General features: G+C 37.8%; 1 protein-coding gene across 3 annotated transcripts; it reads right to left on the reverse strand.

Moving 5' to 3' along the window:
* Window positions 1-132: 132 nt before the first annotated feature.
* LOC108053754 (septin-2) lies at window positions 133-14,205 on the reverse strand. Of its 3 annotated transcripts, none has more exons than XM_044461352.1 (5): window positions 14,040-14,205; window positions 13,021-13,366; window positions 2,592-3,051; window positions 1,583-1,985; window positions 133-1,323 (listed from the first exon to the last, which is right to left on the reverse strand). In XM_044461352.1, the coding sequence occupies exons 2-5, from the start codon at window positions 13,193-13,195 to the stop codon at window positions 1,063-1,065; spliced, it is 1,299 nt and encodes a 432-aa protein (XP_044317287.1). In that variant the 5' UTR covers window positions 13,196-13,366; window positions 14,040-14,205; the 3' UTR covers window positions 133-1,062. The 3 variants fall into 3 exon arrangements, with proteins under 3 accessions (XP_044317287.1, XP_044317286.1, XP_016991956.1); XM_044461351.1 differs by having other exon boundaries at window positions 13,988-14,205; XM_017136467.2 differs by lacking the exons at window positions 13,021-13,366; window positions 14,040-14,205 and adding an exon at window positions 3,654-3,976.
* Window positions 14,206-14,714: the final 509 nt, after the last annotated feature.

Raw genomic sequence — 14,714 nt, forward strand, 5'->3', positions numbered from 1 at the left:
ATACCAATTTTTAATAATTTTTTGATGGGATTAAATAAAAAATTGTTTTCCGACTGATAGATCTAAGACGGGTAAATAGGAGGCTATCAAATCTTACCAAGTGTCCGAGACTTTAATTAAAAAATGTATTGCTAGTCAAAAATCAAATTAGTTGTTTTTATCTTTATTTGAAATCGATTTTTAGCAATCGCTATGTTTATATATAATTTTTCGACTATAATTTCATTTAAATATTATGGTTGTTGCGTGAAGGCTTAATCGATTAATTTAAAATAAATTCATTAACAATTCGTTTCAACAAAATAGGTTTTGTTCATAGATACATATATCTGATAATACGTAATTAGCATAAATAATTGGAACTCGCTGAAAGTCGATTTATGGAAATTCAGTGCCAAAACCTCCAGCGGTTTTTCCTACACACACATATATATATGTTCATATATATATATATACCGTCCAATCTGATATATTCTTACAATGTAAATTTTATAAGTTCTTTACACATAATAAAGGCAAACCTGCTCAAAATTCGGCTCTCCCCTGTTTGCAGTTTAAAACATAAAAACCAAGTAAAAATCAAAAAGAATAATAAAATAAATAAAACCATTTTGGGGTCTGTCTATGTCTTTCTCTGTAACGGTACTTCTATGTGCCTCTGTGGTTTGTTGATCTTTCCATTAACAATTTACTTGCGTTAAGTTTTTGAAACTCCTTAAACTTTGGTATAATATCGTAATCGTATTGATCAATAGCTAATTCCTCAAGATAGATGTGTTCCATTAAATCGTTAATCCTAAAAGAAATCGTTGCTTTAGCTACAAAATTGAAAAAGTCTGTGATGTCAAAAGTTTATGTCGGATTTCCTTGTGCGTCATCGTGTCGTTGTCTTAATTTTGGGATCGAATGGTTTCAGTTCAAGGAGGCGTTTTTAAAAAGTCTGTGCTAGCTTATGAACAAAGTCGATTTGGTTGCAGCTGCTCCAGGATTTCTCTGGGTCACCATATAGGTCCTATATATTAGGTAGATGCATATATCGCGGTGCAAAATTGAACACGTTTCCTAGACGTCGATCACGCTGTCATTCTTCTTCATCTCCATGAGATGGGTCTGCTTGAGCTTCTCCTGCATCTGGGTGAGCATGTCCTGCATCCTCCGTATCTCCTCGTCCTTCTGCAGGAGCAACCTGTCCGTTTCCGAGATGGCCGCGTCGAATCCGTTGGTCGAGCTGATCGAGTCCCTCTTCAACTTGCCGCGCTCGCGCAGCGCGTGCTGCGAAATCTGCGAGATGCATTGGGCCCGGAAGTTCTCGTAGTGCACGTCCTGAAAAATTGAAAATAATTGTATTTTTTGGTAAGCTTGTGCATTGAAATTAAGTGATTATAAATATATTTTGAAGGCCTAATCTTGTCTTAAAGGCATATTATAATAAATCGTGATCTAAAAAAATAATTTTAATACACAAAACTCTTGTAACATAGTAGTATTTAAAATATTTTACATTAAATATGGTGAATACCATACAAAAATATACAAAAATGTTATTTGGTAGATCCCAACTAAGAGCTATCCGTAAACCCACCTGCGTGGTGTCCTTGAGGTCCTGCATATGCGTGGATATCAAGAAGGTGCGCAGCTTGATGAAGTCGCTGTGCTCCGGGTCCTCCACGTTGACCACGCCCCACGGATACTGGCGACCCCGGACCTTCTTGCCGGCCACCTCCAGGATGGTGTTGCTGCCGACCACGGCGAACGGGATGGAGGCCTTCAGTTCGCGGTCCTGCTGCTTGAAGTCGTCGTCCTCGTCGGAATCGCACTCGGGGAACTGGTACAGCTGGATGTGGTTGTCCTCCAGGTCCTGCAGGATGCGCTCCTTCAGCTTGCGCACCTCCTGTTTATTGAGACAGTCGGCCTTGCCGATCACCAGCACTATGTTGACCTTGCGGTGCAGCCGTCGGATCAGGTCCAGATCCATCTGTCGCAGGCTAAAAGGATTAAGCAGGATTCAAGTTAATATTTACATTTAAACATTTCATAAATCAGATATTTTTTAAATTAAATTAAATACTTTAAAATGTATTATAAAAAACGTATATCTTAAACAAAAATCGAAATTATAAAATATATTTATATTTTATGCAGCTGTGTTTAAGATACTTCTAGCTTAAATGCATTATAATATTACCTTACCAATGAACCCAAACCATGTTCTTTTAGTTGTTACTTGTTCAAAACCTTTTAGGCAATTTAAAAAAACAAAATTGTTTAAGTATATAACAAAATAAAGATATCTTGTCAAAATTTGTTTTCGTTGAGTTTAAATAAGGTTTGTTTTGTTTTGTTGTTATATTGTTTAAAAACAGTTTACTTTACTCATAAGTCAAATTAATCTAATATTCGGCATAAAGAAATGATTGCTTAGCTTAAAATTGTATTTTTTTGACAACATTTTTTTAATAACATAAAAATTACGATTAGATTTGTTTATCCGGATGTTGAATGTTTATATTATTAATTAAATTTTTCTTGTCTTCATGATAGTCTTTCGAACTGGTCCAATTTTGAATATAAATGTAGAGTGTACCCCTCACCTGTGGCCCCATGGGGGGACGAAATAGAGACAGCAGTGCACCCGGTTGTCCTGGATGTTGCGTCGATTGAGTCCGCTCTCGTCGGTGAAGTACTGGCGGAACTGCTCGTCGATGTACTGGGTGCACACCCGCCAGCTGTCCTCGCAGTTGATGGCATCCCCGAATCCGGGGGTGTCCACCACCGTCAGCCGGAGTCGCACGCCCCGCTCCTCGATGTCCATCGTCTTCTTCTCCACTTTCGTCGTCTTCTCGATCCGCTCCTCCACATTGGGCATCTGTCGGTTCTTGTAGAGATCGCCCAGGAAGAGGCTGTTGATGAGGGTGGACTTGCCCAGGCCGGATTCGCCGACCACCATCAGGGTGAACTCGAAGCCCCGCTTCACCGACTTCCGGTGCACTTGCTCTGGAAGGGTGGCGAAGCCTATATAATCCCGATCCTTGTCGAACGATGGCGTTTTAGCTGCAAGGCAAAATGTGCACAGTGAGTTTATGCCAATTAATATACAAGATTAATGAAATTTACAATTGTGAAGAACATTTTAAAAAAGTATGCCTTATTAACATAAAAATGAGTGCTCAGCAATTATAAATATCCATTGAGATTATTTTTTTTGAAATACCACAACTAATACAAATTGAAATAGTTGAAGATCATACAATTTTTTAATTTAAGAGAAAAACATTTATTGACAAAGAAATGTTTGATGCTTTTCGATAACGATTTAAAAGTCTTAGATAACAACTTTATGTTGACATCTTTTGTATGAAACTGCAAACTTGAGCAGATGGTTGAGGAAAAGTATTCCTAATTATTGCTATATGTTAATCAAATGGAATCCTTAATCTTAGATTTTCTTTTGAGTGTAAAGTGAGGAGTGAGAACACAAAACGGGCTAATCGACTGAAGGACCTTGCACTTGGGTCTTGAATCTCGGTTCTTGAGCGACTTCATCGCCGTCTCATTAGGCAAATGAAATGCTGGAATGGCTTTCGAGTGGAGCGGTGACAGAAGTGACAGAGCGGGGCGGGGAATCCCCTCATCTGCGGCCCCTGGATCCTTACACATGTTCCTGCTGCTGGTGTGTCCTGGTCTCTCGTCCTTCCACCTCCCCTTCCCGCCGAGTTTCGTGTGTATACGGAACGCCTACTTAAAACGTAATTGGCCAAAGCCTCGCCACTTTTTTTTTGCCTTCCGGGTTTTCACAGTGTCTTCCTGTTTGTTGACTATTATTTATCAGCAAATTTGCCACATAGTTGGATTGTTTGGCCGTTATTTTATTTTGTTTAGAGTGAGTTGTTTGTTATTTGTTTGGTCGTTGAAAATATAAATCCCCGAGTTAAATGAACACTTTATTGTATTGTGGTGGAGCTGCAACTGGCGAGCGAACTGCCCTAAAACCATCCAAATTTAATGGGCTCTCGTACGCTCTCTCTCCTCCCGCTCTTTCACCACCCCCCACCTCCCTCCCGGTCTTTTTCCAAGGATGTTACATGAAGTGGCAACACCGACGTGCAACTTTCCCCTTTACTATCACCCTCTAATCGCGTTCTCTCGGCGCCTGCGCTTGAGAACCTGGCTCAAACTAGCGGAAGCCCGAAAAAAGTGGGCCAGATGTTACGGTGCTTTTTGGTCAGAAGTTGCGGAATAACGGTCGCTCTACGGGGTTGCCGGATAGTGGCGAAGAAATCCTGATTTTCAGGTAGTTTCTAAGTCCATAAAAACCATTTTAAATTTTAAATAATATCTCAAACTTTAAGGTTTAAATATGTTCAGCAAAGGAAAATAGTTCAATTTAGTCTTTTGAATACACTTGTGGTACCGTTGTTTTAATTATTAAATTATATTTTATATTTTTATTAATATGTCATTAATTCTGTTCGTCCACTAAACCATATTTGAGAACAATTGACATACAAGCGATTCGATTATATAATTTAATAGGAATTTTATCACAGAGGGTCTATAAATGGGGATAAATACCACATCATTTTAAAAGCTTCTATGGGTTCCCTCGTCTGCTTACGCAGGTTTTTTAGATTACTTCACATACGCTTTCGAGTTCTTACCCCCAAAGTAAGTACTTCCCTTTCCCGCTGCCAGAGATATGGTAGCACTGGTTGAGGGCCCACTCCCACGGATCGGTAAACCACTCACCCCTTGGGATTCCTAAGGGTGTCACCGGGGAGACAGTCAGTTCATTGTTCCCGCTCACGTTTTGCATTTAATCGAGTTTGCAACGCGCTGGGCTGGCAAGGCCAAGGGAAACTGGAGTTGGAGTGACACAGTGCAACTCGGGTGCAACTAAACCTTTAGACAGTGTCACCCCTTCTAGGGCATTACAAAATACAAAATTGGTCATAGAAAATACTTATTTCCATAGTATTTAGTAAACGTTTTATTTATTCGATCAAGCCACATTTAGAATGTGGAAAGAAAATATTAGAAAAAAATCTGTTCTCCAAATCTGAAATCCACATATAAACCTATGCCTAATAAAATTATATTTTTGTATATGCCCTACTTAAATAAAAAAACATACCGGTGCATTTTTAATAAATAAATTGCCCGATTCATTGAAAAATATAACCTCATACATTATGATTTTTTATGTGACATAGTTTTTGAATGTAAACGGAATAAAAGTGTAAGAAAGAAAACAAGACAAGAAATCAGATGAGAAACACCACATTGCTCCCTCTTTCGAACCCCGCGATCATTGTTTTGGCTCCAAATATTTTGTGTAAACTCTGTTCAATTGTTGCGAATTTTGTGTGGATGAACTTGCTGTGCCGCATTATCTTCGTGGGCCAGGCAAGATATTTGTTTGAGTCTTAGGGCGCAGATACAGTTATCTCGCCGGATCTCTGTTTGTGTGGCCATATCTTCATCTGTCGGATAAATGTGCGAAATCGGGCCCAGACCACAAGGAAGGCTAATGAGCGCAATGACTTGGCCCGACTCGAAGATTGGCTTGTTTAAACAAACGAGGGGTATGCGTGTTCTAAAGGGTGAGATGCAAAATGCACAGAGAGAAAGTGGAACTATTGGATATTAGGAGCTTAGATCTGCATTCAACTGCATTTTTTAAAAGCTATTTATTTCCGGATAAATAAATATACCTTTAATGTTGTAGTCGAATAACAAAAATGACATAAATAAATAAAACGAATATTTATTGTAGTTAGCAACTATTTGTATTCGCTCTAACGCTGTTTTTGTGTGGAAGAAGAATAACCCAATTAAGTGGAGGTTAAATTGGAAAAGAATGAAGAGTTCTTACAACGTTTTGTTCCCTCCTCCACCTGCTTTATCTGTTCCATCAGTTGAGATGTGAAAACGCCCACTGCAACACCCACTATGACACTCCAGCCCCCACCATTTTCCATTTTCCAACCCACCCACACGGCTGACAAAATCTGAGCTCTCAATTCTGTAAATCTGATAGTTTGTTCCCCCCTCCGTCGAGTTTTTCTCTCTGTGTCTGTTCTCGCTGAAGATCTTTATCGCCGCTGCTTATTGTCGTTTGTTTATCCCAAAGAGCTTTTCTGTGGGCGTTGCAGTTTTCATCTTTTCCCCACCGATTTCCCCCGGGTTTACCCCTCTTCGATGAGGTTCATTGACTAGACTTGTCGCTGTCATCGTTATTATGGCTGGGTCGGTCCAGCGTCTGTCGCTATGTGTCCTACACCCAGAAAAAATGTATGCTCTATGATAGAAAAAGTTTCCAAAATATCATTCGGATTTCAAGGATTACAGCAAGCGTAATTTTCATTAACTCAAGGTATTGTTAAATTGATAAGAAGTACAAATCCTTTTTTATGTGTTTTTTATAAGCAAATAAATTTAAAATTCTAAACATCTTGGCCCGTTAAAGATTTTTTATTTTTTCTGGTGTATCGTTATATTTCCCATAAATTGCTGCGCGAGAGGGAAAACATATCTACGAGAATTATTATATAGGTTGATGGGTGTCAAACACTTGAGCACTTATCGTTTGATCGGAATCGCTGGCAAATGGCCTGGGAAATGATTTTCCTTCGCACTCGACACACGATCTCGATAGGCATTATGACAGACCATTTAACACTTGGCGACACATCAATTTCAATCTCGGTCGCTCACTCATCCGCCTTATATTATTCCCCGCCCTCTTTCGCCCATCTCAATTTCATTTCAATTAAGTTCAATTCGAGTTCTGCTGCAAAATGCAGCTCACTTTTTATACTCTCCAGTTTATTTTTATGCTCTATATGAAAGGGTGTAGTAATTTCTTTTAGTCCAATGCAATAATCTTTACGAAATATTTATGAAATCCTTATAAAACCTGGGAATTTATCTTTTTGTTTAATCTTATGTTTATATACTTAGAGAATGTCTAAAAGTGTAAAAGAAATAATTATGAAGTTTCCATAGTCAGCAAGGTTTTCTTATGTTATTAATCTAATTTGTTTGTATTTTGTTAGGCCTTCTAACTAAATACTGAGAAAATGTATCACTGATAAGTATTTATGATAACAACTTTGAGCTTTTCGCAATATTAAAAATAAAGAAATTTATCTTTATTCAGAGAAATCAATTATGAAGTTTGACTATGCCAATATAGTTAAATATTATATCATGTCGGGAATACAATTTAACAATGCGGTCAGCTAGAGTATTTGGGATTTTGGTTTCCCCGGCTAGCCCTCCACCAATCTTGTTATATTTTCTTGGAGCTCTACGCATCTTGTTCCTCTTCTCGCCAGAGTTCGAGTGGCTTGTTGAACGCACGAGTGCCCAGACTGAGGAATAGGAATATATAGAGGGGCCTTCGGGGGTCTTGGGGTGGCTGAAGTACCTCTCCATGCAGCCATTGAACGTGCATCGGCATTGGGTTTCTTCTCCGCTTACTTTTCTGCTTTTTCCTGCCCAGCCCAGTCGGTTTCATTTCGGTCCAGCCTCAAAGGCATTTGGGTAAGTAAACAAAGGCAATGGGGCAGGAACCATAGTAAAACTTGCTCAAATATCACCACCATTTATATTAAATTGGTGAATATGATTAACTCTTTAGCAAACTATAAAATATGTGTGTAACTCAATTATAAAATTATATATAAAATTGTTCAGTGAAAGAAGCAGTCATAGTATTGTATATTTGCGTTAAGACCTAATACTAACTAGTATGCTTTTTAAGATACATATGTGTTTTGAATACCTTGAATAGTTTATGCAAAGGCTTACTATTTTTTCCCCATTGATTAAAAAAATGTGTCTTGGCCAGGTTTTACTGTACAGCTGTCCACACATCCAAGGGCATTCGTTGGGGCCTTGTTGCAATGTTCCATAAATAGCTGCATCTCCGCTCTTGGCACGCTGAAAACTTTCAAAACAATTGACGGTATTTGAAGTAGCTGCCCAGGTTTACCGCCTCCCATTTCCCCACCCATGTCCCCCCTTTCTGTCACCTTTCAGCCCCCACTCCTTTTGAATGCATTTCGAAGGAATTTCTCGCATTCAAAGATCCATTTTCAATCCGTTCGATTTTCCCTGCGATTCGATTTTAAAATTCTTCAGTTTCCACACAGATAAATGTTTATGTTAGATGAACTCGAACTGGAAGCCACACAATTGCTCCATAAAATTTAGCCTCTAAATGGAGGAATATTTCAACGTACAGATAGTGCCGAAGTTTTAAGTAATATTTCAATTTAGGTTATTATCGTAATTTTTTTTATTGATTAATAAGATTTTAAAAATCTTCAAGCATATAAAAGCTTTAACATTTTAATTTTAATATTTGTGTTGCGTTCATATTTCATATATATATTTTAATATCTATTGTTTCATCCGAAGTTGTTAATGGAATGTCGGTGTAAGACTGCAACTTTGATCTTTGAAATGGATCTGTCCCGCTTTTGACATCCCACCACTTCTAGGTTCATTCCCGCCGAAATGCACCCTGCTTGATTTACGCATTCTATTTATAATACGTGTATAACCGAAAACATACAAATCTGTGCCATTGCAGCTCCACCCCCCGCCACTTAACCCCTTTTTGGAGAACCGGGCATTTGACAGCTTTATGCACTGATTTCCCTAATTGCCATGAAAATTCCACTCCCACTGTGTGCTATATACAGATGCGGGAGAAAAAATAGAGCTGAAAGGTTTTCCTCTTCAAAACACAAACGATTCAGTACTTTTAGTTTAACAACTATGTATATGTAAAGAAGCTTTTTAACTGAGTTTCAATAATATATTTAATAAAATATTTTTTTAAAGCACTCTATATATTTAACTTCTCTAGGGTTTGTATCTTGCCTGCAGCTGTATGACTGCATGTAAACGCCCCCATATTTAAACAATGCATGAAAAACATATAGGAGAACTTATAGTAGACATCGAGAAAGGGAACGACAACCACATTAGTGGAGGAGGAGACAGCAGGAACATATGTATTCATTTGCCATAACAATGAAGTATGCTTTTAATGAGTTTTTAAACGCTAAACTGCAGCATTTTTAATTGGAACTAACGAATGAAAGACTAAAAAATGGGAACTGCAACTTGGAAATGAATGCGAACGAAAAGGCGCAATGGAAATGGATGACTAAACTTAGACAATCGATGAGCGTGATTTTTCCCCGATGCATCAACTAATTGAACACCATCTGTGGAGTGTGGCTGTAAATACAGTGAACTCCCTGAAACGGATTTTAGTTGGATATCAAAAAACAAGTTTCACAATTTTTGGTGATTTAATGTGTTTACGTAGTAACATTTTTAAGATGAATCATTTTAATAATCAACGGACTATGATGAATCAGTCAAATACAAAAGAATTGGCATAACTTAAAACACAGATTTACTCAGCTTTATTCATAAAATCTCTGGAGTTTTCTAAAGGCTTACACATCTGATGAAAGTTTGTTAACTTGTTATTACTTGCGAGAAAACACTAAAATTAACTCACACAATAAAACCCCACATTAGGTGAGCTCAGTAAAATATTTATAAATTCCAATAGCCCTCGCAAAGTGTTGTTTATCTTATCACGTTTGATTTTAGGTCTATTGACTGTAAACATGGGCTTGCCGATGACTATAAACACAGAGGAGAATTGTTTTAAGCATAGGTACTAAATAAAGAATGACAAGTAAAAATGCAATGTATGTTTTAATATTATATGTAAATTCTTTGAATATTATATATTGTTTTTATTTACTTATCTATAAATTTATATATATATTAATCTCGGCAGGATAGTAAACAACTTACTATCATATCTGCTTGAGTTTTTCTTTTATAAAAGTGCCCAAAAACGGTTTTAATTTTTGCTGCGCTACACATTAGTCCAAGTCTAAGGGCGATTGGCCCATAATTATACCCGTTACTCGTAGAGTAAAAGGGTATATTGTATTCGTGCAAAAGTATGTAACAGGTAGAAGGAAGCGTTTCCGACCCTATAAAGTATATATATTCTTGTTCAGGATCACTAGCCGAGTCGATCTAGCCATGTCCGTCTGTCCGTCTGTCTGTCCGTCTGTCCGTCTATCCGTCTCTCCGTCTGTCCGTCTGTCTGTCCGTATGAACGCTGAGATCTCGGAAACTATAAAAGCTAGAAGATTGGCATTTTGCATGTAGATTTTAGGAGTTCCTACGCAGCGCAAGTTTATTTCAAAATGGTGCCACGCCCCCTCTGACGCCCACAAGCCACAAACTGTGGCCACAGTTTTGATGTTATTATGAAAATTTTAATTGATATGTATTTGTTTCGTCAATACCTATCGATTGGCCTAATAAAAGTTTGCCACGCCCACTCTAACGCCCAAAAACCCATTAAACGCTTAAGCCTGGCTAGCGCCTACATTTCCGCCTTTCATGGCGCCATCTAACGGATGACTTTGGAACAGCTGGCCAAGGTGCTCAACAGAGTCAACGTTAATTTTCGATAAGGATTTATATTAAAGGAAATTGCGATGGTTTTCATTTGTCAATACCGAACTATATCCCAAGAACTATGCAAATCAAATCAAGTTAGCCAAATTGGAGGTCTGAGTCAAACAATGGCGTATGTGTGTATGTATGTAAGCATATACATATGTATGTATTTACATTGTACACAGTTGCAATTGTTTAGCTGAGTAACGGGTATCTAATAGTCGAGGCACTCGACTATAGCGTTCTTTCTTGTTTTTTATGAAACTATGAGTGTAGTTGTGGAACTGGAACCCCTTGTAATAGTCCATAATAAAATGGGCCGCTTGTTTAAGGCGTCCCCCGATATCGGCGACACAAATGCTCATCGAGCACTAACGACATGTCAACCAAGAGAACCGTTAGCTGCGGTCACGTTGCCACCAAGTTAAGGCCAATGCCAAATGGCCAAGACCGAAAGGCCCCAAGGCCTAGACCGATCTGCAATTGGGATTGGGTGCGGCCAACTGCAAACTTCACAAAACCAAAAATAAGAAAAAACAAGAAAGGAAAGCTAACTTCGGGCGGAGCCGAAGTTGATATACCCTTGCAGAATATTATGTACATTATATTCTCCAAAATTATTCATATGATGCATTCTTAATACTCATAAAAATCCCAACTTCCTAACTTTACAAACACCAAAGTTATGGCATTTTCGATCAATCAGTTATATGGCGGCTATAGGATATAGTCGGCCGATCCTTATGACATTTGGTAGGTCGGATTGATTGGCCAAATATAAAACCCATAGAAAATCCCAGCTTCCTAACTCTACAAACACCAAAGTTATGGCATTTCCGATCAATCAGTTATATGGCAGCTATAGGATATAGTCGTCCGATCCTTATGAAATTTGGTAGGTCGGATTAATTGGTCAAATATATAACCCATAGAAAATCCCAACTTCCTAACTTAACAAACACCAAAGTTATGGCATTTCCGATCAATCAGTTATATAGCAGCTATAGGATATAGTCGGCCGATCCTTATGAAATTTGGTACGTCGGATTGATTGGCCAAATATAATACCCATAGAGAGTCCCAACTTCCTAACTTAACAAACACCAAAGTTATGGCATTTCCGATCAATCAGTTATATGGCAGCTATAGGATATAGTCGGCCGATCCCGGCCGTTCCGACTTATATACTGCGTGCAAAGGAAAGAAGGGTGTGTGCAAAGTTTCAATTCGATATCTTTAAAACTGAGAGACTAGTTCGCGTAGAAACAGACAGACGGACAGACAGACGGACAGACGGACAGACGGACAGACGGACAGACGGACATGGCTATATCAACTCAGGAGGTGATCCTGATCAAGAATATATATACTTTATAGGGTCGGAGATGTCTCCTTCACTGCGTTGCACACTTTTGACCAAAATTATAATACCCTCTGCAAGGGTATAAAAATAGAAAACATAAAAGGGGGCAAGAAAAAAAAAACAAAGTCTACGCCTACCAAAAACGGCAGTCGCAACTTCCAGTCCAAAAGCAAAAGCCAAGTAAAAAACTAAGGCGAAAGCGAAGCCAAAACAAAACAAAGCGGGCAAAAAAGGAAAGGAAGCCGCCGTCGACTTTCCAAGCCATCGGAAAATAGTTGGCCAGCCAATTTTCTTGTCGGCGGAAAAGCAGTGGAGTGCGCCACGTAATGGGGAAGCCAATCGAGATCCCAGATCCCAGATAAGATCGATCCAGCCGAGGGCAATTGGCCCGCGGAGAACCTACACTCGAATTAAAACAATCGACTTTTACACGGAGTTGATCAGTTTCCACCCAATTAATATGGTCAGCGTAATATCATTCTACCACTCACATATGTATTTATATATTTTTTATATATTATATTGCCTAAAAATGTATGCTTACTATTTGTTTATAGAGCAATAAATGATAAAAACAAATTTCTGGACAACCTCATATCTTATTACCTGGAAAGGTCGTTTCTTGGTATTACGCTTTCCTGGTTTATTTAATAATAAAACATTATAGATAAAGATAGGAGTTATTGCGAAAATTATGTAAGCTTATTGATTTAATTGAAAAAGGCACTTCAAGAAGATAAATTGTTCAATGTTGCTTACATGAGAAGAAAATTTATATATGTACATATGTATGTACATACATACATATGTATTTATGAAATGTTTTTCATTTGACTTTTATTTGGAATAGCGGCAAATAACTTTGAATAAGTTTCTCTACCATTGTCCAAAACATCAAAAATAATAACAATAATTAACACTAATCAAGCGAGCTTTTCAAAGTAGGAGATTGATAGGAATAAAATAATGAATAAGAGCTTTGAAATATATAGACTAGAAAATTGTATGACCTTAAAAAATTACCTACTAAATTATTGGAAGATGCAAATATTTTGAACCCTTTGTAAACTGCACTAACAACCCTTTTAACCCCCTTTTAAAACTCTTGTTTTGTTTTTTCGCACCCTTCAAAAGGATTTACTCACGTTTAGGGTAAATGGGTGGACGGCATTTAACCGTCTCGATGACGTTGTTGTTGTTGTTGATGTTGCTGCTGCCGTTGATGCTGCTGATGACACTGGCCACGCCCCCAGCGAGTGGGCCGCCCATCGCCGGCGGCTGGCTGAGGGGGAGTGGCGGGGGCGGCGGCTGGTGCTTCATGGACGCCGCCGGTGGCACATTCCCGCCGCCGAAGAGGCGACGCTGCGGTAGAAACGCCGTTTTGCCGCCTGTGTTGCAAGTTTCTGGTCGCAAGTTGCTGCTGTTGCAGGTTGCCAGTAGACAGTTGCTACTGTTGCCACATTAATATTTCACTATTTATTTGCACTGCGCCTGGGGGGTTAAATGAAATTGGCATTTAGCAAAGGTTGCAACCTTGCAAGTTGCTTTTTTATATTCATTAAAAGTTTTCAAGTTTTTAAGATTCAAATAAAAATTTTTTAAAGCAGTTTCCTTGTTGCTATATTGATTGTTAAGCTTTTATTTTTAACACCGCCTAAGGGTTATCGTATGTATGCAGTTTCTTTTTTTAAAAAGTAAACCAATTTAAAACAATAATGTTTACTTTTAGTTTTTAATTGTAGGTATCTTTATTTTATGGACTGGGGTTTTTAATCCCTAGTTCAAATATTTTTTTGCCTAAGGGTTAAGCTTAACAGTAACTAACGCACACATGCTTATCTAGTGCTTATCTCACGCGGGAAGGTGCGAGAGGGGGAAGGGAGTGCGAAAGAGAGGGGCAAACTGCAATATTGACTTTTTAGGGTTTCTGCATATATAGCATACATTCGCAATTGAAAACTGCATAGTCAATGGGTGGAAAACTAACGGTGTAGCTGCTTCACCTTGACCTACACAACTACAAATACAAGTGAGATTCGCAACACACGAATACACACAAGCAAAGATACCACTTTCAGACACTTAAAACAATAATAAAAAAAGCTCACGCACTTTGTTATTAACTATTTCCGTTGCTTTGATTTTTTTTCAAGCGGAAACTTACGAAAATTCCAGAAAAAAAATATTTTAATTGAAAAATAACTTCAAATGATAATGTGAATATTTTTAACGAGAACCGAAATATTTATTTCGCGGCGATATATATATATTCTTAAATATCTTTCAATCGTAAACAACGGAGCGCGCGTGTTTATTTCCCTTTGCGAACTGAAAAACAAGTGTGACCGAGGAATCGAAATAGCAAACCAAATTTGAATGCGACGAAAAAATGAGTATAACAAAAGGGTTTTTTAGCACATTTGTATTTAACCTAGATTTGAGTATTTATCGATAGCCGATATATGTTCACAATAAACTTTTTATGTTTAAATACGGCTGACTAAACTAATATATTTGATAAATCGGGTAATCATTTTATTAAAATGTATACTTTTAGAATAATTATTAAATTATTATGTCTTGGCATTACAAAATTATTTAACTCGTTTGTTAATTTAAGTTTTCTTAATCGTGTATTCTTATTTTTAATATGTTTGTACCGCAGAGAAGGAGAAATTTTCGAGTTAATAAAAAACTCCCAATCAGATTTTGAAATGTGTATGAAGATTAAGTTCAAAAACGCTTATCATTTTTATTCTATAGCTGCTATTGCAACGATCTGATTAAATTAGTTAAATTTCCTTTTTTTCGCAGATTTGGTCTATTACAATGTTCTTTT

Source organism: Drosophila rhopaloa, unplaced genomic scaffold, assembly GCF_018152115.1.
Source record: "Drosophila rhopaloa isolate 14029-0021.01 unplaced genomic scaffold, ASM1815211v1 contig_3, whole genome shotgun sequence".
Taxonomy (NCBI): Eukaryota; Metazoa; Arthropoda; class Insecta; order Diptera; family Drosophilidae; genus Drosophila; species Drosophila rhopaloa.